At 31.9% G+C, this 24,512-nt stretch overlaps 3 protein-coding genes across 3 annotated transcripts; 1 reads left to right on the top strand and 2 right to left on the bottom strand.

Moving 5' to 3' along the window:
• Window positions 1-8,414: 8,414 nt before the first annotated feature.
• LOC111318733 (squamosa promoter-binding-like protein 3) lies at window positions 8,415-10,819 on the top strand. The gene is made up of 2 exons (XM_022921609.2): window positions 8,415-9,278; window positions 10,468-10,819. The coding sequence occupies exons 1-2, from the start codon at window positions 8,977-8,979 to the stop codon at window positions 10,586-10,588; spliced, it is 423 nt and encodes a 140-aa protein (XP_022777344.2). The 5' UTR covers window positions 8,415-8,976; the 3' UTR covers window positions 10,589-10,819.
• Window positions 10,820-11,828: 1,009 nt separating this feature from the next.
• Window positions 11,829-14,937, bottom strand: MBAC1 (Mitochondrial substrate carrier family protein). Its single transcript, XM_022921608.2, has 8 exons — window positions 14,493-14,937; window positions 14,074-14,163; window positions 13,416-13,517; window positions 13,135-13,239; window positions 12,945-13,043; window positions 12,695-12,877; window positions 12,502-12,600; window positions 11,829-12,351 (listed from the first exon to the last, which is right to left on the bottom strand). Exons 1-8 carry the CDS (start codon window positions 14,595-14,597, stop codon window positions 12,217-12,219), a joined length of 918 nt encoding a protein of 305 aa, XP_022777343.2. The 5' UTR covers window positions 14,598-14,937; the 3' UTR covers window positions 11,829-12,216.
• Window positions 14,938-15,488: 551 nt separating this feature from the next.
• DEG15 (protease-like protein) lies at window positions 15,489-20,880 on the bottom strand. The gene is made up of 14 exons (XM_022860117.2): window positions 20,631-20,880; window positions 20,492-20,538; window positions 20,220-20,397; window positions 20,085-20,132; window positions 19,911-19,976; window positions 19,625-19,759; window positions 19,060-19,185; window positions 18,794-18,897; window positions 18,426-18,511; window positions 18,250-18,344; window positions 17,431-18,163; window positions 16,744-16,936; window positions 16,332-16,423; window positions 15,489-16,105 (listed from the first exon to the last, which is right to left on the bottom strand). The coding sequence occupies exons 1-14, from the start codon at window positions 20,694-20,696 to the stop codon at window positions 15,840-15,842; spliced, it is 2,235 nt and encodes a 744-aa protein (XP_022715852.2). The 5' UTR covers window positions 20,697-20,880; the 3' UTR covers window positions 15,489-15,839.
• Between the last annotated feature and the right edge of the window lie 3,632 nt (window positions 20,881-24,512).

The raw sequence follows: 24,512 nt of genomic DNA, 5'->3' as shown, positions 1-24,512 counted from the left end.
AAAGTCAATAAAAACCTTCATAATCTTAGTCCACTCTTTTTATTATTTTATTTATTGCTTGATTCATAAATACGTAATATATTTTGGTTGGTTTGGGTCACTAAAATCATCAAAAAGCTGAAAATTTCCCCAAGCCATTATTATTTCATCTAACCTGTCACTTTAACTAATTTCTTTTTCTCTCTTGATTAAAGGGATTCAAACATGAAAAATCAATCATTTCGAAGGCATCACTAGATACAGCACTTCAATTCCTATTCAATGGGCCATGGCTATGATTTAATTCTCGAGTACAGCCCAAACAAGCTTTGATTTTTGTTGTTGTCATGAGCCCTTGCAGGCACGAACAAAGGCATGATGAGAACAACGTTACGTTCAAAGGACACCTAGAATTTTGGACCACATCAGCCCAATATATTTCTTGGTCTTCCCGAAGATAGGGCCAACAATATTGGCACTCCCTTTTTTCGTTTTTCAAGGATATTAAAAAACTTTTGGGCCCTGGCTCAATCATAAGCCCAGGGAACTTAGATTTGCCCTAGGAGGCCTATAAGGCTATAACTCAACAAAAATTATGAAATAGCTCCATTACTCCACTGCATTTTTAACAGTTTATTACAGGTTCAAGTCTGGTTTACCATGAGTTGGTCTTTAAGCGTGGAATCTGATTTCAAATTGAAGTTCAATCGGTCATTTCCTTCAGCCATGCACAAAAAGAGTTGTTTTCCATGGCAACAAATGGATATTATCATTTTTGACAGTATTTACTATAATGGGTCATTGTCTTTATAATAATGTTCAACTAATTAATTTTGTCCTGATCAATCAGGAAAAGAAAACTGATTGTTTCATCAAATCATTATCAATATATAGTGTGTTTTATTTAATAATGGCAAACTATTGTGAAGATGGATAAAGATGAAAGAAAAAAATAATAAAAAAAGTAAATGAAAATTGCAGATTATGTACTATAATGCATAAAACTTTGATAGTTTTGTAAATCGAACCATTTTATGATGAATTTCGATTAAAATTCTAATTATGCTGCCTTTATTCTTATCCAAAAAGGCTGAGAGTGACCAGATGCTTCCTAATGAGCCAGAAACGGCAAAAGAGAAAAAGATGAAGGTATGGAAAATTATAAGGTACATTACATCCTTGTGCAAAAGATTCGGGGTGTAACAGCTTCAAAGTTATCAAAATTGAAAACCCTAATTAGATTAACATTCTGATCTGTCTCTTTTTTTTTTTCAAACCTCTAAGTTTGGTAATTGAAAAACCTAAATGAATATCGTTCACAAGAAATTATTAACTGGTAGTATATGTTTCTCCTGCTGTTAATGTTGTGTTGATTTATACTTATTAGGTCTAGTTTAATATCGTTATTGAAGTAGCTTTTGTGTTGAAAAAATATCTTTTATTTAATTTCAATGCTAAATACTAAAAAATATAATTTTTTATTTTAAAACTTTGATTTTGTAACTCAAATAAAAAAAATTTACTCAATAGATATTTTTATTATGAAAAAATATTTTGAGATAAAAAATTACTATATTATCTTATTTTTTAATAAATTATTATTTTAAGCATATTTTTTATATATTTTATTACTCATATAATTCTTTTACAATAATATTAAATATTTAAAATTTTTAATTATAATTTTTTATTAACTTTTTAAATGTATTTTTTTAATCCAAAATTTTTTTAATAACATTAGCAACAGCACTATTAAAATAAGTCTTAACGTAGTTTGGAAGTAATGATCCACGTTGTCTTGTCTGACAAGGTCCCTTTTGGAATCCAGGTTTTTGACAACTCTCAATTGATTTGAAAGGAGTAAAAAGCAAACAACCTGATAGACTATTACTTTCTTTCTTTTTTTACTTCTTGCCACTAAGTTTCAACCAAACGTTTCTGGAAAAACTCTCTCTCTCTCTCTCTCTCCCTCTCTCTCTCTCTATATATATATATATAGTAATATTTTGATAAAATTGTAAGGCAATTGAATTAAAATAAATAATATTTTGAAAGTTGTCAATAAATTGAAAGCGAATGCTAGTTTTCAAAACATATATTTATCTTTAATATTATCATATATATATATAATGTTACAAGATATGAAAATCAATTCAACTTTTATTTATTATTGAAAATAAAAATTGATTATTGTAACTATCATCATTAATTATAAATTATTAGTAAGAGTTAGGTGAAGATTGATTGATAAAAATTATAATTAATAGTCAGCTTGAATTTCATATGTAAAAAAGACATTGGCTTATGTTTTAGTATGTAAGTATCAAGTAAGAAGTAAAAGAAAGAAGAAATGGAGAGAGTAAGAGAGTTGGTGCAAAATATAGAAAGTAAAAGACAATTCTTCTACGTTGTTATTTCTTGTTTCATTATAATAAAATTTCTACAGCAATTTTAAAAGTGAATACAATTATCATATTAAGGGTAAACTATCATCAATTTTTAAGGGGTGTTTGGTTTACGAAATCTTAAATTTTAAAAGAAAGTGTGATTATAAAAAAAGTACATATCTATTTTTTTTTTTAATTTTAGGGTATTCTATGTTTAGATTTACTTATTTGGTTCAAGAAAATACATATATATTAATTTTTAAATAATTACTATAATCTCTTTGATATATATAATGATAGCTTTTTGTTAGTTTTTATTAATAATAAATATCCAAATGAAAAATGATGCCTTTAGCAGTAAAATAAGATAAATATTTTATTTGATTACTATTTTTATTTATAAAATATCATCAATAAAAAATATTGAAGATTATTTAAGACGTTTTTAGTTAAAAAATACTTTAAATAATATTTTTAATTTTTTAAAAAAGGGATTATTTAATATGTTTTTGACCCAAAAACTCATTAAATAATGCCCTTTAAAAAATATGAAAAAATTATTTGAGGTATTTTTTATCCAAAAATACTTTAAATAATCTTTTTTAAAATATATCAGGAGATTATTTAAGACATTTTTTATTTAGAAACGTCTTAAATAATCTTTTTCAATTTTTTGAAAGGTATTATTTAAAGCATTTTTGACAAAAAATGCCTTAAATAATACTTTTCAATTTTTTGAAGGATATTATTTAAGGTATTTTTGACTTAAAATATCTTAAATAATCACTTTCATTACTTAAAAGATTTAAAATATAAAATATAAAAAAATTAGAGTAACTTAATCAATTAGAGTATATGGCTATTAACCATAAGGTCATTGGTTTGACCCCTCCTTCTAATGTTTTAATATTTTTTTAAAGAGATTATTTAAGACGTTTTTGACAAAAAAACATCTTAGATAATCAATTTCATTACTTATAAGATTTAAGAAAAAATATATAAAAAATTTGAAGTAGCTCAGTCAATTAAGCATATAGCTATTAATTATAAGGTTATAGGTTTGATCTTTCTCTCCAGCATTTTAATGTTTTTTGAAGAAAGTTATTTAAAATGTTTCTAGACTAAAAACGCTTTAAATAATACATTTTAATGTTTTTGAAGATGATTATTTAAGGTATTTTTTCATGCAAAACACCATTAATTGTAATAAAAAAATTTAGCAGCAAAACCTTCAACTGAGATGTAGTCACTTTCAAATAAATTTTTAAAAAAGGTAACGGCTATTTCATAATTTTTTATTTAGGTCAAATTTAGAAAAAATGTTACTTTTTCTCCCGAAATCCTAGAATACCACTGGGAAAGATAGGTTTTTGATTTGAAACTTTGGGTACTATTGAAAATTTATCACTTTCTCCCATAATTTGATTACTCTGAACCAAATGTTGGAATCAAATATCTACTAGTAAGATTCTAATAAAAAATTTATGGATTCTCTTGAATCAAACGTCACCTTAGTGTTTTTATGCAATATTCTTTGTATATATTATCACTTTTGGTTTACGGGATAAATTTTTAATATTCAACAACTAGTATCAAAGCTACAAGGCTGAAGTTTTGTCACAGGTGATACTATTAAAGTATAAGACACTATCCATGTATATGGTATTGTTCACATTTACAAAAATTTAATGGTATGGATAAATAAGATTCTAGAAGTTTTATCTAGGAAGATTCAGTTTTAAGTAGGACCAATTGTGACCCCTTTAATATTTCCTAAGAACCTATCTAGTGAGAGTATTATTCACAAGAGACTATATTTCATATACTTTACAATCCGTAATTTCGTGATTTAAAAGCAATGGCCAGCAAAAGAGGTGTAGCACATGAAATCAGCAAATTTGATAAAAATAGACTTTTTTTTTTAAGAATGCAAATGAAAGATTATCTATTCGGTAAAAAGTTGCAATTACCATTTCTAGGTACGAAACTAAAAAATATATTAGACGAATATTGAAAATTCATTGACAAACTAGTATTAGGAGTTATTCAACTAAAATTATCAAAGAACGTAGCTCACAATATAGCCAAAGAGACATTGACAGTTGATTTGATGAAGGTGTTCTCTAATATGTATGAAAAACCTATTGTAAACAATAAGGTTTTTCTTATGAAAAAACTATTCCATTTGAAAATGGCAGAAGGTGCTTCAGAGGCATTACATCTCAATAAGTTCAATATAATTGTTAATTAATTGACTTTCATTGAAATTGATTTTACTAATGAGATTTGTTCTCTAATTATTTTGACATCCTTACTAAACAATTTGGAACCCATTAGGGCAATAGTTAGTAATTCTATTGGTATTACAAAATTAAAATTCAATGATGTCAAAGATTGAATTCTTACTAAAAAAATTCACATAAATGACTCGAGTAAAGTGACAACATCAGGTTCTGCCTTAAATCTTGAGAATAGAGGTAGAACAAATAGTAAAAATTCTAACCGAAATAGAGGAAGATCAAAGTCCAAAAATAGAAAAAGTAATTCTAAAGTTGAACGAAATATGGAATATTAGAATTGTGAAAAAATAGGTCACATAAAAAAATAATGTTAGGCCAAAAAAAAAAAACAAAAGAAATGTTACAAATGCTGTCATTGAAAAGATGAATGACATATTGCTTTTATCTATTGATAGCCCAGTTGACTCTTGGGTTTTAGACTTTGGAACATCTTTTCATATCACTACTTACCACAACATGATGAAAAATTATGTTGTTGGAAACTATGAAAAGGTTTATCTAGCTAACGAAGAACTTTTGGATATTGTTGGTATAGGTGACATTCGTTTAAAGATGCTGAACGGGTCTATGTTGGAGATTTAAAAAATGAGACATTTATTAAAGTTGATACGTTACCTGATCTTGGTAGGACAGCTTAATGATGAAGGACATAATGTAACATTCATAAGTAAGATTTCCTAAATTATAGATTCCGAAATGAAAAAGCCAAAGGTAATTCATTCGAAAAGCTTTCCAATGAATAATTTATAGTAAAATGCACGAGAAACTCAAGCAGACACACCTGTAGAAGAACATGAAAATATAATCATAGATGTCAATAAATCCATTCTAGTATTAGAACTCAAAATATCTACAAAGACAACCAGGTCACTAGAGAGATTTTTTTCCTTGTTAAATTACATTTTTTTAACTAATAAAGGTAAATCGGGATGTTATGAAGAAGCAATATAAGTTAATGATTTAATGAAATAGGAGCTAACCATAAAAGATGAGATGGATTCATTGAAGTCGAACCAAACATGATAGTTAGTAGAACTTCCAGCAGGAAAGAAAGCATTATAGAATAAATGGGTTTACCATATAAAAGAAAAACAAGATTGTAGCAAATATAAAGCAATGCTAGTGATAAAAAGCTTTCAACAAAACAAAGGTATTGATTACACCAAGATTTTCTCTTTAGTGGTTATATTAACCATAATCAAAATTATGCTTAGGCTAGTGGCAAAAGAAGATATGCATTTACGATAGATGGACGTAAAAATAGCTTTTCTTTATGGTGACCTAGAAAAAGAGATCTACATGCAGCAACCACAAGGTTTTGAGATTCAAAGAAAAATAAAAAGGTGTTCAAGCTTTCGAAAAGCTTATATGATCTAAAACAAGCTCCCATACAATGATATAAGAAGTTGACAACTTTATGTGCAACAATGGTTTTTTGAGATGTCAAGCATATCATTGTTTTTATATCAAAAAGTTTGATGACTTTTACATTATACTTTTGTTGTATGTCGATTATATGTTGATTGCTAGACCAAGCATACAAGAAATTAAAAAGTTGAAAAATAAGCTCTTAGAGAAATTTTCAATGAAGGATTTAGGCTTTGTAAAACAAATCCTTGGAATAAGAATCACAAACAAATAGATAAATCCTTAAGCTATCACAGGAAGAATATATAAATAAGGTGCTTTATAGATTCAACATGGATGAAGCAAAACCTCTAAGCACTTCTCTAGCTAGTCATTTCAAATTGTCCAAAAATCAGTCACATCACAAAAGAGCAAGAAAAAGCCTACATGGCCAAAGTGCCTTATGCCTTTGCTATTGGTAGTCTTATGTATGTTATGGTGTGTACCAGATCAAATATAGCACATGCTGTGAGAGTTGTGAGCAGATATATGAGTAATCCAAAAAAGCAACATTATGAGGCAATTAAGTGGATTCTTAGATTCCTAAAAGGTATAACAAATCTAGCTTTGTGTTTCAATAAATCAGACTTGGAATTGAATTGTTATGTTGATATTGACATGACTAACGATATAGAAAATAGAAAGAGTACCACTAGTTATGTTTACACATTGGGTGATACAATAATGAGTTAGGTTTCAAAGTTGCAAAATATAGTTACATGTTCTACTACTAAAGCAGAATATGTTGCAATGATCGAGGCTAGTAAAGAAATGATATGGTTGCAATCTTTCTTGGATGAACTTGGTCACAAGTTTGATAGAAATGTATTGCATTGTAATAGTCAGAGTGCCATTCATTTGGCAAAAAATCCTATCTATCATGCTAGGACAAAGCAGATATAGGTTTGATATCACTTCACAAGATCAACTTTAAAAAATGGTGTCTTAGTACTTAAGAAGATTCAAGGGAATCAAAATTCAATTGATATATTAACAAAGACTGTAACAACCAAGAAACTGAAATTGTATGCAACTTTAGTTAAACTTCTTTTCTAAAGAATGAGAAGTTGTGACCATTGCAGAAGAGAGAATTGATAAAGAATTAGTCTCTAAGTGAAAGATTTTTAGAAAATGTTAAGATAAATTCAACTTTCATTTATTATTAGAGATGAAAATTATTTGTTATAACTCTTACTATTAATTATAAATTATTAGTAAGAGTTAAGTGAAGGTTGATTGATAGAAGTTGTAATTAATAGAGGGTTGAAACTCCATATATAAAAAAAGGCTTTGGCTTGTGTAGTAGTGTGTAAGTATCAAATGAGGAAATGAGAATTAAGAGAAAGAAGAGATAAAGTTAGAGAGCTAGTGCAAAATATAAAAAGTAAAAGATAGTTCTTCTCCTTTGTAATATAGTTCTTCTCCTTTGTAATTTTTCATATTCGTCATATTAAAATTTTTGCAATGGTTTTAAAAGTGAACATAACTCTCATATTAAAGGTGAACTATTATAAATTTTTGGTGTTTCTATACAATATTCTTTACAGATATTAACTTTTGCTTTGCAAGATAAGTTTTTAATCCCCAACAAATAGGAGACTTAATATGGAAACAAGTTACCTCATGATCAGGCTTAAACTTAACCTTCAAGTCACCATAGAAAGAACAGATACTTGAGTTGAGTGTATTCAAAATAAAAGTGGTTCGTTCATTCATTAATTTTAAATCGAAACTAGATAGGCTATTAGCCAACCATCTGTATTGAATGCTTTGCGGGTCCTTTTAGTACCAAAGCTGACAATATGTGAACCCAGCTGCGTATGGTTTCTTGAATTGAATTGGCTGAACTGTGAACTTGATGCTGAAACAGCAGAAGCAGCTGACTATGACCTCGTACAATTGGACAATGGGGACCAATCTTCACGATAACGTACGAAATGTGGTCCTATTTTTTTTTATGATGGAAGTAGTCACAGGGGCATGAGGGCTAGGTTCCCACTAAGCTGCGAACCCGTTGGCTAACACCAAAATGCAATGCGAAAACAATTGGAAAAAGAGAGGGAAGAATATATAGGATGCTAAGGACATATGATAGTCGAGGGGGGTCGTCCAATAGGCGTTGAAGCTTAATGGGTTCCCTCTAATCTTAACTCATTGGACCATGTACGGCGGTTTTAACCTTTTCACCCTTTCACCTTTAATTACAATAATACAACTTTTAGATGTATGCCAGCAAACTATCCCCCTTTCAGGAAAAAGGACTGTCATTTAATAAAGAGAAACTTCAATTTCATCCTGGGAAAAAAAAAAAACTTTAGGCATATGCAGTGGAGAACAAGTCAAGAACAAAAATTTAGATGGATATATCTGTCTTTGCCACAGTTTTTGTCACTAATGGATTTGGAAACCAGCTGAATTTCTAGCTCTGTGATTGGAGCAGAAACCAGCCGCCTTGGAAAATATGAAGAAAATTTTATAGTTTTCTCTTTATTTCTTTTTCTTTGGTTCAATGAGGATGATGTTTTTCACTCATGTGACAATATTTTATCGTGTAGCAAAGTAGTATGTTTCTGCATTAAAAGGTAAAGAAAAAATGGAGAGGGGGTGGTACCATATAATCTTGATTGTGAGTGAAGTTCTGTAAATTTTTTTTTGGTCTGAACAGCTATGATTTTAAGCCCTTGGGAGCTAAATTTTTTTTTAGCTTTCATCCTTTCACTGTTGAGCTTATGCTGACAGGGATAGAAATGGAACTTTGTGGTCCTCACTCCACACACATGATTCTCCTTTCTTTTTTTCTCCTTATCTCTGGGTCTTTTTTATTCTTCTTCTTTGTTGTTGAAACCTCTTCATTTCATTCATCTCCTTAATTGTTTTCTCTTGTTTTCTGACCAAACCAAAAAATGGCAACAAGCAAAGCTGATGGGAAGAGGAGCCTGAAGGAAATGACGGAGGATGAAGAAGAGGATGAGGATGAAGATAGTACTGGTGCTATAGGGTTTGGAGATGATGAAAAGAAGAAGAAAGGCAAGAGAGAATCTAGTGCGGTGAGAACACTGCCTGGTTGTCAGGTCCAGAATTGCACTGCTGATATGACCGATGCCAAGAGGTACCACAGGCGCCACAAGGTCTGTGAGATCCATGCCAAGGCTGCGATGGTTCCAGTCGCTGGACTCCATCAACGCTTCTGCCAACAATGTAGCAGGTTTGACTTCTTAAACCCTAATTTTTCCTTCCATATTTTACAAACATTTGTGTCTTCTTTTATTGACGTTTGAATCTATGACTTCCTGTTAATATTGTCTTGAACTTTTATCAAATTCCCATAACCTCAAATATATATATATATATATATAATAAAAAAGAAATTTGAACTTGAACAAATATGAAATGCTATTAGTTTCCACATATCAGATTAAATTCAAATTTGTGTTTTTTCTATTTCCAATCTTTTTTTTTTTTTTTTTCAAAATTAACGTTATACAGGCGAAGTCGCATGATAAACAATTACCAAAAAATAGAGAAATGAGCTGGATATCATGCAATTATTGTGAAACATTATAGATACATCATACATCACAAGGGGTATACCAAGAACCCCACTTCTAATTTCATTATTAGTACTATATAGTAATAATGTTATCTTCTTCAAAAAAGCAAAAGTAATAATGTTATCTCAAGTGTTTATCATATAGACATTAATCCTCGTATAGTGATCCACTTAGGACAACTACCATAGAATCATTAAGGAACATTTCGGATTAATGTCTAAATGGAAAGAGGGTGAACTGAGGGTTTTTAAATTTCATATTGAATATTGATAAAAGTGATCCATCCTTTTTAATTAGTAGTACTGTTAGCAGTGCCCAATGAATCCATTAAATATTGATTGGTACGTTTTGTTTCTCAGAGGGTCTCCCTCATAATTTTGATGAAACACCAATCAAGATCACTGATTCATCATAGCAGACTCATGGTAAGCTGAAGATGTAGATTACAAAAACCTCTCAATAGTCCTTACCCTGTACAAATCATGTGCCTTGAAATGCCATTGAAGGAAGATGTTTAATTTCCTTGGTTCGTCCAGGATTATTTTCTGCACACTTTTACTTGCCAAGTATTAACTGCAGGCACCCCCCCCCCCCCCCCCCCCCACCCAACCCTTCTCAAAGCCTTGGACTTTATTCTTGTGCTATTTACAGATGGCTATATCAAAAAGGTTAGACTTTACATGCCTGCATGGCCAGTGGCCGTACTTGAATTCATGATGCTACTTGAAAATAACTTAATCTTAAGAGTTTAGACCAGGAAAAAAAGGGAGAATTGCATTTCATTTCTTTTTGAGACTTCATTTTCATCTCTTTAAAATGATGATGATGATGGATGATATGCAGGTTTCATGAGTTATCAGAGTTCGATGAAGGAAAAAGGAGTTGTCGAAGGCGATTGGCTGGACACAATGAGCGGCGCCGGAAAAGCTCATCTGAATATCATGGAGAAGGCTCAAATTATTAACCAGCTAGAAGCCAAGCGGAAGATATATTTAAAAAAAAAAAAGTCATCTTAACTCTCCAATTATGCTATATATAGAAGGCCTTTTTCCAATTCTCATGAAAAATCAATTTAGATGTAACAATATGGATCCTAAGCATGCTCTCTCTCTTCTGTCAATCTTAACCCCTAAATCATTAACTGCTTCATGCTCTACCTCCTATTATCTGCATGAAAGTGAATCTATCTTTATCTACATAGCTTTGTTTATATGCTTCTTGTTTCGATTTATAATCCATGCATTTCTAAAATGGCCGTTCGTTCATATTTCTATGAGAACATGACATTACGGTTGATCTTTATTGGCTGAATCGAGAGAGTTTGGCAACAAATCTGGATAGAAGAAACGATTCCCAAGCCCCAAAAGCCACGCATGAAAACTGAGTTTTTTTTTTTTTTTTTGTTATATTGGATTAATATTCATTTTATTCAACCTTAACCGTCAAACAAGTTTAATTATTCATCAAAAAGCACTTTGTTTGCCAACATCGTCGCTGCAATTTGTCTTTTCTGACGTGTTGATTCAAGTTGCTTTCCCAGTGCCATGTGCCAAAGTTTTACACGTTTTTTATTAAATTTAGGAACTCGCTTTAATAACCTCAATAAGGATTTGTTGGATTTTTTCATCGTGAGAAATATGAGATGTGAGATCCCATAATCACTTGAATATCCAGACAAATCCATTTACTAGAACTGAAAACTATAAAGACAAAAAAGAAACTAACATAGGTACTGAATCTTGTTTTCACAATTCTGTATTTTAGCAAATTTTGTAGAATTCCAATTCCTTTTCATTTTTTTTTTTTTTTTTTGGTTTCCTTCAACCTCCATATAAACACCGGCCCTTCTACCTGAAAGGAAGGAAAAACTCGGCCTCAACTGCTCTAACATCGAAACCACAAGATTTGACTGGCTAAACTAGTTATTCTTTATCTAGCTCAAGACCAAATGGAATGAACAAAATTAAATTTGGAACCATTGGATGATGGACACTACCTATATATTCACATTTATTTTTCCTGTATCAATGCACAGCAGAACTCAGAGTCTCAAAAACTTCTGTCACAGAGGTAAGGGAGGACAGAAGGTAGAGAACAAGTGGAGAAGGTGAGGTTGGTATCAGGAACAGTGTACAACCTTAAGCAATTCAATGGCCACCAGACGGCAGTAGCCAATCAATAAAAGTAAAACATATAGCACTCCCTAACACAAATTTGTCCAATGATCATTCTACAGAGTTTATAAATTTTAAGGTTTAACCATCAGTTCCTTGGTTTGGATTAAGGAGCATCCTCAACCAGACAACAATACACTTGTGAAATCCTTGCTACACTGCTAATAGAAAGACAAGAAGAACCCACAAGGAAAAGAATTGGGATAACTTAATGAAAGGCCTCCATTGTTTCAGCCTCTCAAATATTGCATTATTGCATAAACAAGTGAAAGCACCCTTTCTTCTAAAACTCAAGCTTCAAGATCATATCAATAAAACCCAAGGATCAGCGTATGCTTAGATGTTGGCAGTAAAGATCAGCTACCAAGGTAAATATAACATCAAGTTAGAAGCCAATTAGATGAATTAATTAACTTCCTTAGTCGTTCTTGATTCCGAGAAGCTTCATGGCTAGCTCCCAGGTGACTATTGCAGCTGCATTAGCAGGAAAAGCTCTCACTATTGTAGGACCCAGGCCTGCATAGCATCCTCTAAGTCCAGCCCTCCTGTAAATCTGTGAAGCAAGGAATAATTAGACTACCCTCATTTTCTTTCAATATCATTTTGAGCTTTACAGAACCTCCACTATGCTGCCATCCATCTTCTAGTTCCAGGAAAGGGTAATTCCACTACCATAATATATGAGGGAATCAGATAGTCTTACCGAATTTAAAACTTGAAAAGGATGTGTTGGAGAGCTTTTATATGGAGCAGTCTGAATAATGGTTTTTGCAACATCCAAAGGTAAAACAGCTGACCAGAACTGAAGAAAAAACAAGAGAATAGAAGTAATTTTGAAAAGACCATATGGTAACCCAAATTAAAAATTAGAAATGCAAGGATGTCAGAACACTTACAGCTACACCACCCAGACCACCACTCAAAATTCCAATTCCCATATCAGTCAAGTGGCTATGGTAAGATGAACCAGTGTTTAAGTGCATATAATAGCGGACATATTCATATACACTAAAAAAGACAGCATTTCCAAGAGATTCTCTTAACAATGTTGTAGAGCCCCCACGAAAGATGCCTGTAACCTGAAAGGTATTAGATTAGCTTAAACTCATGATGTATTAAGTTGCCAGAAAGCAGTATATGTCTCACCCCATCACTTTTTATGGTTTTAAGTGCACAATCAAGAGGACTACTGTAGCTACTGGACTTTGGGACCAAGGAATCAGTACCTTGGACTTGCATCCTACACTGGAGAAGCCCAATGTCACAAGCATGCTTTGGGGAAAAAAAAAGTGATCATAGAGCAAATAATAGCACAATGTAAAAACTAATCCCTTGCCTTCACTAACTCTGATGGACATAGAACAAAACTGATAATAGCTCCACCAAAAGCAGCAGAAGGAATTATTACTTGGGGCTGCGGCCCACTACTCTGAACTCCTCCCTTCATTAGCCAAAAGAATTAAAAATTAATTAGAAATGTTAGCCTGTATTAGAAACATGGCATGTTGAAAGAAACGTGCCTACAATGTTATTAAAGCTACTGGTTTCCAATCTTGTATTGGCAGTAGTAGTTTCATGGATAAGGTATGATCACCTCCAATTTCCTTTAATACGAACCTGCAGTAACTGTTTTGTTTGTGAATAAACGCCAAAAAGAAGCGAACTTTCAAAAGCCATTCCAACAAAAGATGATGTTGCCCCTGTATAAAGTCCTCTAACCTGCCAAAGCTAACTGTGAGTTCTCTAGAAATATCAATATGTCAAGAGTAAGGGAAAGGGAACAACCATGCATAAGAGATGCTAAGATTTATGGATTGTTACAGGAGTTGACTGCCGCAAAAAATGAATCCATGGTTTTTATATTACCCAAACTACATTGTATGGTCTGAATTATCCTCTCACTTTATGTACTAGGCCAAAATCTTGGTTTTAGAATTGCACCTATAGATACTGCAACGCTCTTAAGAACTTTTATTTATTTCTTTTCCATATTGGACAGATAAAATCTTGCAAATTCTTTCTATCTTCACAAATTCCTGGATAAATTCAAAAACTTTGTTCAATATTTGCCTCCAATGATTATCAACAGTTTTAGATTTTAGGAGATCAGCAGACAATATCCACTATGGGAATTAAAGTTCAAGAAAAACCAAAAACTAGAAACAAATAACATGACCACATTCCATCACATGAATTTCTTTAGATGTCTAAAGGATAACTTTAAATGAATAGGGTTCTTGATAGGGGATAGAAAAGAAAGGCTCAAGAAGCATACCCCTTCAGTTGCAAGTATCCTAGCAGTGCAATGCAAGCCATTCCTGTATTTAATCCCTTGCACTTCAGTATTGTGTTTCTGCAACTTCACCTGACCAAGGAACGACAGATAAAAACGACATTTACTAGTGCAGCATTGACAAGAAAACCCTTAAAAGAATCTAATCTACACTCAAATGATTCCAAAAGTTACTTAAAATCTTTTTCCCAAGCTTTCAGTTAAACAATTGACCCACATTCCTAGAAATCCCAACCACCCATTTAAATTATCAAAAGCATATCTTTACTGGGAGATTGAACAAAATCATTGGTAAACTCAACAAGCATAATTCCTCGAAACTTGTCCAGACCCATATCTAAAAATGCTTTATCTTTTCATCAAACAAAAGCAAAAAAAAAGAAGAAGGCAAGAAGTTATACCTTGACAGTATCGAAGGGGTGACCGATTACGACGGTGGCAACACCAGCGAGCAAGCCCGCAACGTACTCTTTGTAACCGGAAGGTTTGGTGGAAGACTCTCCCATCTCTCTAAAGCCCCTTTTTTAGTTTGAAAGTAAAAGGAACATGGGAGAGAGATTGGTCCAATCCGTGCCGGATCGTTGATTGCGAGAAAGACAGGGAGTTGTTACTTACACCTCCCCCGCAATCTCTGTACAAGTACCAGGAATCTTGGACTAGGACTACTTAACTAGTAGGAATTAGTAACTAAATGGTATCACTTTTTTTTTTCTTCCTTTGTTGTTCAAAAAAATTAATTAATTAAGGCTTTTATTTTTAGGTTTTTACATTGAAAAAAAACCCTCAAATTTGGAAATTTTTTCTTTTAAAATATTTATTTTTTAAAAAATACTAATAACACTGACTATTGAGTGCTAACTGAAGTTTCATATGAATAAAAATTTAATTTTAAAACGACGTAATAATTTGATAAAAAAATTTTCATCAACCATTAAATGAAAATTGAATAATTTGTAATTATGATTTATACATATTTACTGATCATCGAGCTCTTGTACAAAAACAATTGAGTAGTGAACGAGGAATTATTTATGAATTTTAATTTTAAATGTTTTGCGAATCTTTTCTCCTTTTATTTTTTTTTTATTTTAATGTAATACTTGACGAATCTTTTTCTAATTTAATAAAAGTAAGTTGTTAACAATATGCCAAATTGTGCACTTTCTAATTTTAACTTCCACCTCAACTAATCACCTTCACCCACATGTCTGTCTGTCTGCCAGTCCTCATTTTCTTCAGAAGAGATAAATTAGGCTTCACGGGCATGATGAGCCTAACAACCTCAAATCAAAGCAACCCGTAAATAGATTCGCTGTCTCTAGCAAACACTGTTCAATGAACTGGTAAATGTTAATGTTCAAGTTCAAGCTTAGCAACATCACTAACCAAAGATTCAATTGAAATCTGAAAGAAAATACAAATCTTATTACTTTGTTGGGTCAGACAAACATGGCTTAATATTATTCCATGTCGAATGCTGTTAATCCAAACTTTACAGGAAGAAATGAAATTCGAAAAGACCCTTAATAAACACAACTATTTTACTTAATTTTATTTTAATAACATTGACAAATGTAATTTACAAATGAGTGGATTTCTCGGTACTTCCCCCAAAACCCATTGTTTATATGATCCACAAAGCCAATTCAGGCAAACGGGAGTCATCATAACATGGGTGTTTGGAACTTGATGCTGCATATTCTGGGGGATAATCTTTTTTTGATACAGCACAAGAAAAATGCCAAAGGTCATAACTTACTAGGAAGAATCTCATTGGGGAGTCTTTCCACTTTGCCAGATTGAGCTGAACTCTTCAACAATTTGCTCCTTTCAGCTATGAATTTAGCAAACCGAGAACCCTTCCCCTCTTTGTTGTTGTTATCTTCTGGTAGCGGCTGTGGAAGATTAGGCAGAGGCCCTGGCTTGGGAGATAATGGAGGCATCAATGCCCATACTGAAGAAAGGTGTTCATTTGGAAGGTCAAGATTTTGCAGAGGCGAAAAGTCTTTCATGTCTGTTGAAGAAAAACAAAAGTAATATAGAAATTTATCTAGAGAAACTCCAAATTCTCTCCTTTTGATGCTCAGTACCACAAACAAGCAAAAATATAGATCTAAACAGAGCAGAAAGCACAGAAGGATTTACATAATCAATACCAAATTTTGCAGCCAAATAAGGAGGAAAAAAATGAAATTTCTTGATACTTAAGATAGTAATCATCACTATCATAACTAACTAACCTCTTGCAAACTGAAAGATAGGCATCAAAACTGCACTTGGAATGCTAAAGTTCAAATGGGGTATAACTGTCCCTCCACCATGCCTGGCATTGCTGTATCAAGAACATATCTCATTAAAAACCGTTTAATCAGCGAGCACCAAAGAGCTTAATAACCGACAAGAGAATAAAACAACAAAAAAACAAGGATTAGTCAAACAAAAACAAAGTAAAAATGCTGTCACAATCCTGTATAATAAGAAGCATTACTTCACCCACAAGGCCACAACAACAATAGCAACAAGAATATGCGAAGGAACATTTTTGACTAACCAATATGATGTCAAAGTAATATGACACACATATGAGAAATGCACAACAACTGAATAGCACTAAGAGATAACTCATTTTTGCGCAATTGTTATCCACCATACCTTGTAACAAGTCCAATCAAACGACCATCAGAATTGACAACAGCACCACCACTTCCACCAGGATGAACAGCAGCAGTTGTTTCAAGCATTGCTGGAAATTGTGATAACCCTGGTAGAGCAGATTTATAATATAAGGGAGTCTCTGCTTTCACTACTTTTGCTACCACTCCAGAGCAAACAGAAGGGGAGAAGCCTGAAATATTCAACATGAAAACAGATTTTAAGTTTGAAACTCAACAGATTATGAAAAGTATTGATAAATTGTTTATTCAGTTGAAAGTACACACAAAACAATCCCAGGGGACTCAGTCCTTCAACATCATTGCATTAAGAAAATTCCATGCTCCTATATGCATCACATTAATAACGCAGTTGATCAGATAGGTAAGAAATTTTCAGGAGATACAGGATCACTGGGCAATGTAAGCTGACACATACGTGAAAGGGTGTACTTGACTTTATTTTGGTAAATGAGTAGTTTTAAGTGCTCTAACAAACAGAGATAAGATTGACTTTCTTTAAAACTAAACCATGGATACTTTTGATGGCATGATTGGAAACTTCAGATGTTAAAGTTCAACATAAACACTAAAAAAGTCCAAGACATAAAATGAAAAAAGCTCATGTTGTGCAAACACAGCAGAATTATCTCATTCCAAATGCATCAAAAATGGACAACAGCTTTACCACATCTTGGTGCCAGTAGTCCATGTCCAATAACATATGCATTTGATCCTAAGGATGGTTGAGCAAAATCCACCATAATGGGGCTAAGTTTATCAGGAATACAATCCAGTTGGAGCAGTGCAACATCCAGAGGTCCCTTGCAAATATATAATACCTTTGCCTCACACCAAATCCAAGGCTCCAGATGATCAAGTCGAACATGTACACTTCTATGGCCATGGTAAAGTGACTCCAGCTTGTATCTTTTCTGCTCATCAGCCACAGAAGAATTGACAATCTTCAGTGGAAATGGTTGCATGCTATTTTTCTGGTACCTGTCAAATCCTTCACCATCAGGAGATGCAGATTCTTCAGGTGGGAAGAATGTCACCCCGTTTTTAGTCCCACTTCTTACAGTTGTCCCAAATCGCCATGGTTCCAATAGGTGAGCATTTGTGAGTATTAGGCCTTGATCATTGAGCACAACACCTGATGCCCATACACCATCGTCAATGGTAATAAGACATATAGAAGCCATTGCCTTCTCAATCAATAATAGTGCAGGGCAACATGAGTTAGGATGATCATAATTGTAACAGCAGAGTCCATTTGAACCATTTCTGTTAGACAATAATCCATTCCCTACAGCATTTAAGTTTCCCTTGTTAATATGAATCCCCTTTTCTGCAATTTGTGGCTCCTTCAGCAGCAAGTCACTGCAAGCACTTGCAATGGCTTCCCACGGAATCACTAGCTGTTACCCAAGGCTACAATTTTTTGTGATGCATTAACTATGAGAAAGCTTAAAGAATATGAATATGAGAAATATTTGCAAGTTACCTGAATCTCAGCATCACTGTTCTTTTGCCTCAAGGGTCTAATCAAGATACCAACTAGTGTGTTTTGATCACCAAAAACTGGACCACCCTCCATTCCTGGCAAATTTGATGCAAAATCATAATTAGGGCTCTGTGGTATAAAAATGCATAGTTAATAAAATATGGAAATATCTTCACCAGGGAGACATCGAATGTCAGCCAACAGCAATGCTCTGTCACATGATTTAGGTGGATAGCAGTTGGCAACAGATCCCACTGAGATGCTGCTTCAAGTGACTACATTAATTAAACAGTAGAACTCCAGAGAGAACATAAGCAAGCAAAATAATATACCATGTTGAGAGAAAGATAGAGAATTAGTGATAGTTTGATTCATTGATTGCAAAAGTTATATACACAAAAAAGATTAGTTCTATTTCATGTTCCACAAGGATCAGTGATCTCAGTATTTGGACTGATGAAAACTAATTTGGCAAACAAGTTGGCTGTTATCAATGTTAACTTATTAAAAGGTAAAAGATATTTACGTAGAGAAGAAGCATTACCTGTTAAAGAAGTGCACAGGAGAGAGGATGCCAAAAGGAGATCCCATTGCCAGAAGAAATTCTCCCCTTTTATTCAGAGGTGATATCCCAATTTTAGGTAGACCCTGATTCATAATAATCCACAACATTAAGGTTTAAGGGCTAAAGCATGCAAAATAATCATACCAGCCAGAACATCTCGAAACATTTTCATTTGCTACTCCGGTTGCTATTGAACAGTATATATTAACAAAAAGGAAAGAGTAATAAGTGAAAGAAATGTTTACATTTAAATGCAAGTTAACTCCAAGTATAGCAATTCTAGTTGTTGATCTGGCCATAAGACTAGGATTGCTCAATTTCCCCTCCACTAGCGTCTGGCGCTCCATTAAAAGTTTGCTATCATACTCAATCTGAAATTAAGCTAAAACGTCAGATCTTATTTGATCTCAACAAGGGGCAAAAGGAAAAAATGCTTCCTCAAACATGAGCATAAAAGGAATCCAGGATCTATGGCAAAGGCAAACTAACAACATTTTATTGATTATTTTAATTCAAGTAAATATTTCTCTTCATAAAAGTTTTACTTGTATACAACTGATCCCTGATAAACGCAATGAAAAGAAATTCACGCTTCTAAAGAATACAACGCTTCAGTGTCCAGAATTTCTCAAAACACCAAAAAATAGCCACTCAAAATACTGTAACACTTCTAATGGTCTCTAGTAATATAGCTCAACAAGTTTTAAATAGAGAGAGTAACATTTAGTTCACATAAAAGTTCCACAAAGCTGCTATGAGGCAAGTCTGACCAAAGAAATACAGTAAAAAAGAAGTTCGCTTCATACTTGCCTGCGTCTGAGTATTGTTCATTGAAGGCTGATGAGTTGAAGCCAATGACCAACCGACCTCCCATCCATGCTCTTGTGAGCCTGAAGAAGCTTCAACAAGGGATTGAAGAGCAAGGGATGATATAGGAACATCAACCTTCAAAATCCACTGATTAGTCGATATCAGAAATATATGCATTCAAATTATCAAGTGCAACAAAATTATAACCTAGTATTACTGTGCATTAAAGTGTTCTTACAGCTTTTAAGTCCATAAGTAGGCATATTAACAATTTATAAATGCTCACCATTTTCAGTAGCCGTGCTGTACACCAATGACAAGTTCCTTTATCCAAATTCACGCCCATATTTTCCTACCAAAAAAAAAAAAAAAAAACACTATCCCATTGAACTGAACTAAAAAAATTTACTTCAAAAAATTATCATTCCAACTTAATCAACAGCCATTGCATATCTTATACCTCAACCATAATATCGATCTGAGCACCGGGAATCAATTCAGGGAGACCCTAAATGAAAACAAGGAGCACAATATAAACTCAAAATCCCAATAAAGTAAGCAATTATACCAAAAAAAAAAAAGTCAACGTTACTACCTGGGCAAGGTTTTCTCTATGTTGAATTGTAAGAAAAGGCTCAACCACAGAAGCAACTGACATAACTAGCATCAAATTCTGACCACTATCACTGTCCCAAATGCACTTAGCCACCTCAGTGTTGTAAAGGATGTCAGGTAATAGCATGCCTGAAGCTGACAGTGTCGTTTTGCCAGAACTACAATACCCAAAAACGGAAGAAAAAAAATTGACTCAACAAATTGAAAGGAAAAACAAAAATATAATGAAATTGGAAACAAATTTTAACTCACTGGTATTGGTGAAAGGCATGTTTCCTCATCTTCAGCCCCTTTGGATCCTACACAAATTTTTGAAAAGCAAAAATAAATTTAATAAACATCCCAAAAAAAAAAAAAAAAAAAACACGGTTGCAAAGGTAAATGGGCTTACAGGGCCTTGGACTCTGACCAAAACAGAGAAATTCCGGGCAAAATCGACTGTTTCAGGGAGACCCATTTGGATAAAAATTTTAAAATAATTAATCAGATGAATTCCTAGAGATATAAATAAAAGGGTTTTGGGAATCTTGGATTCTTTCTTTCTTCTTTTTTATTTTCTAAGGTTTTCGTTGGGATGAAGCGTGCAGGGATGATGAAAAACACCGAAACAGAAACTAGCTCGGGATATTTTTGACTTTCCCAGCTTTACGCTTTACGAGTGGGTAGATAAGATGTGACCGTTAAAGCGCGGGCTGTTCTATCTTGTAAACCATGGCCGTGGGATCTATTGCTGGGCCCGATCATTCTCACTTGCTTACGTGGACGGCTGATTCGTGTTTTTGGTTTTTACTGTATCAATGGTTAGTAAATGTTTCTTTTTTTCTTTTTTTTTTTCTTTTCAAAGCATTTAAAAAAAGGAAATACAGAAACATATCAGAGTATAGAAAAATTTTACAATTATGTTTTAATTTTTCCTTTTCTTTGTATTAGTATTGAAATAACTAATATTTATAATTACTTTGATAATAATGAAAAAAGTGATAATTGAGCTTAATTTATAACCAAAGGATAATTTGATGTCTATTTATAAATTCATTTAAATTTTAATGTAATCAGTTTTTGTTTTAAGTTCAAGAAACTAAAAAATGCTTTCGGGTAATATTAAAAAGAAAATGCCTTTGTGTAGGCAAATAAGTTTATTTCCTCTTGTAATTAATTCATCATTTTCCATAAAAATTACTTATCACTTCACAAATTTTAAAGAATCATGTGTATATATATATATATATATATATATATATATATATATATATAGTGTTAATAGGGCTTAGGTTTGGTAAAAAAGGGATACTATGAAATCTTTAAATTTCAAATTAAAGTCTCACTTATATGTTTAATTTAATTTTATATTAAATTTTTTTACTTATATATTAATTATTTATTTGATTTAATTTAATGACTTTGTATGTAGACATGATGTTTGATTATAATGATTTTTTTATTTCTAATTTCATAAAAATGAAAAAGGTGTATATATAGGTGTCTTAATGTATTAATTCAAAGACTTGAATTAAATTAAGAGGGGATGAATTGGTTGATAATAAATTTTTACAATTTTAATATTAATAAGCACAAAATTCACAAATCAATTTTTTTAAACAAATAAACACAACAAATATGAGTATTAATAATCTTACAAGCAAAAGATAAAAATAAAAAAATTAAACACTGAAATTTATAAAGGTTCGATCTTTTTTTTAGGTACTTACGTCATTTCTCTTAGTCTTACTTGTCAAAAAGTTTAATCTATTATGTGTTGAATATTACAACGTAACTCTTTAAAGCTCTATACAATCAACAACAAAATCTTTTAAGGGTTATTATCTTTCTTAAGCTCATAACCTCATAATACAAATTTTTAAAGTATTTTGCAAACTCAGAAAACCTTTCTAAGATTTGGTGTTTGTTACTTTGAAATACAAATTAAGATTAAGAAAAATATTAAAAGAAAATCATATACAAAAAAAAATATTAAAAGAAAATCATCTACAACAAGAATTTATGTACTTTTTTCACATTAAAATGCTCTTTAATGCTTGAAAAAGATGGTAAATGGAAGTAATAAATTTTCTTGGCTCTAAATACCTTTAAATATGGTGAAAGACCTTCATTTATATGTTGAAAGTGGAAGATGATTGTTGCCTACATTAATTGTTTAAAGCTTCTGCAAAATTTTAAATAAAAATAGCTGTTGCAAGCATTCTAGGCAAAAAGGGAACAATCCCCTCATATGGGGGGATCGATTAGGTTAGTTAAAATTCAAATAGTTTCATGCATGTAAACCAATCGATCCTTTTTTCAGGTAATCGATCTCGTAGTCTGGGTGATCATTCTTATTGAAGGTTGGAACCAAAATTTTAATTTGTGTAAAAATCTAATTGATCCATTCATGAAGGAATCGATCTTGTCTTTAAAATCCTAGAACCAATCGATCCATACAAAGAGGGGATCAATTGGTTTTCATGAAATTGTCACGAAACTCTTTTCTAGCCAAAAAATCAATCAATCCCCTTGAGGGGAGATCAATCCCTTTTATGCTACTTTGCCCAATTTTGCTTTTAAACCATGCCAAATGAATTAAACATATTTTTTACTAGATAAAAAGCTGAAAAAAATTCAAATTAAGTTCAAATCATTTTAATTCAATTTTAACAAATTTTTGTTTTGTAATTTCAAAATATTTTATCAATTCAAAGCTAACAATCTCTCCTCTTTTTGATATGATAAAACCAATAGTTAAAATTAGCTTTGAAAATATTTTTCTCTTTTAAAAAATAAACTCCCCTAAATTTAAGCAAGATCAACAAAATTAAAGGGTCATTTTTCATTATAGACGAAACAAATATACAAGGTAGAGATCTCTTAAGCAACATAACAATTTAGCAACAACTTTTCACTAGCAAACTAATTTAGCAACATCTTTTCACTAGCAAACTAATTTAGCAACATCTTTTCACTAGCAAATTTTCACAATAAACAAACTAACTTTTTCCCTTTTTTATCATAACAAAAAAAATCCAACAACAAAGCAATAATACTATTAACAATATAAGATCAACTTGCTCAATCAATTCAAGGCAACAATACTATAATCAACATAAGGCTAATATCATTGAGTCTCAATACTATAGCTCAACATAGCATCATAATATCAAGAATGAAAATAATCACAATAGCATTTTCATAGCAACATACTCATGTACAATAAACTTTGAATCTCAAAACCATACAAGCAAGCAAAGAAAAATTCATGCCATTAAAGTTCATTCCATTATATGCAAAGTACAAAAGTTGATACTACAATAAATTATCTTAAAAAAATTAAAACTTAAAAAGATAAAAAAAATGTAGAAAAAACATTTAGGCTTGGCTAAAACGATAGATCAAGGTGAATGAGGAAAATAATGAAAATGTTACTCCATTTGCTCGTGTAGTATGGATTTGTCCAATATGAGTCCTAACTTGTTGAACTTGTGAAACCATCTCATTTTAAGTTAATTCAATGTTTTTCAATCTAGAGTTCATATCCTTAACCAATGAGTGTAAATTGTTCATTTAAGTCATAAAAATTTACAAAAGTTCCTTGGATATCAAATGGTGGACTAAAAGGATTTTCTTGGAGAATATCTTGTGAAATTTCTTGTGGAATGTCGTGAACCTTATGCTCTTCTTCATGTTCAATTTCAAGTTCACTTTTCTTAATCCATAGCCCAGTAACATTTTAAGTGTATCACATACTATAAAGTGTATAAACTCCAATAATATTAGCAGAATCGAACACATTTTCTCTATCACTTCTAGTATTGATACCAAACATTCAAAGTAAATTGCTAATGGCTATTCCATTACTAAAGTACAGTCCTTATTTTGAACAACCTCATCATATCAGTAAAAATAAAGTGCAAAAGATTGAATTTTTTTTCATGTTTGATTTTATACATCCACCAATAACTTTGCTTCTTAATAGTGAAGTATTGGATTTCAAATGGTACTAACACATGTGTGACAATGAAATAAAGCAATTTATCATGCATATTCAATTTAAAAGCCTGAGTTTGAACAACCCTTAAATCATCATTCTAAAAAATATCTTGGACCAATATAAACATATCACATCTAGTGTTTGTGTCTCTATTATCTTTTAACATAAAAGTTTCAGTCAATAAGTTCTTGTCCACAATTATTTCTTTACCCATCACAAATGTCTTAAATTTATCAGTATAATACCTATTTCCATGTCCATCAACTTCAATACAGGTTGTATTACTTTAAA

Source organism: Durio zibethinus, chromosome 26 (genome assembly GCF_047325235.1).
Source record: "Durio zibethinus cultivar Kanyao isolate XHJ-2024 chromosome 26, ASM4732523v1, whole genome shotgun sequence".
NCBI classification, from domain to species: domain Eukaryota; kingdom Viridiplantae; phylum Streptophyta; class Magnoliopsida; order Malvales; family Malvaceae; genus Durio; species Durio zibethinus.
This window is presented reverse-complemented; position numbering and strand designations above follow the sequence as displayed.

Bases quoted from the DNA above. Each gene is read 5' to 3' on its own strand.
- LOC111318733 (XM_022921609.2), top strand. From the start codon at position 8,977: ATGGCAACAAGCAAAGCTGATGGGAAGAGGAGCCTGAAGGAAATGACG. The intron at 9,279-10,467 runs GTTTGACTTCTT...GATGATATGCAG, and splicing joins TTCTGCCAACAATGTAGCAG to GTTTCATGAGTTATCAGAGT.
- MBAC1 (XM_022921608.2), bottom strand. From the start codon at position 14,597: ATGGGAGAGTCTTCCACCAAACCTTCCGGTTACAAAGAGTACGTTGCG. The intron at 13,518-14,073 runs GTATGCTTCTTG...TAGCTTTGGCAG, and splicing joins GGATACTTGCAACTGAAGGG to GTTAGAGGACTTTATACAGG. The intron at 12,878-12,944 runs GTGAGACATATA...AATACCTTTCAG, and splicing joins AAACCATAAAAAGTGATGGG to GTTACAGGCATCTTTCGTGG.
- DEG15 (XM_022860117.2), bottom strand. From the start codon at position 20,696: ATGGGTCTCCCTGAAACAGTCGATTTTGCCCGGAATTTCTCTGTTTTG. The intron at 19,186-19,624 runs GCAAGTATGAAG...GCTTAATTTCAG, and splicing joins TGAACAATACTCAGACGCAG to ATTGAGTATGATAGCAAACT. The intron at 18,345-18,425 runs GTGAAGATATTT...CAAATTTGCCAG, and splicing joins TGACATTCGATGTCTCCCTG to GAATGGAGGGTGGTCCAGTT.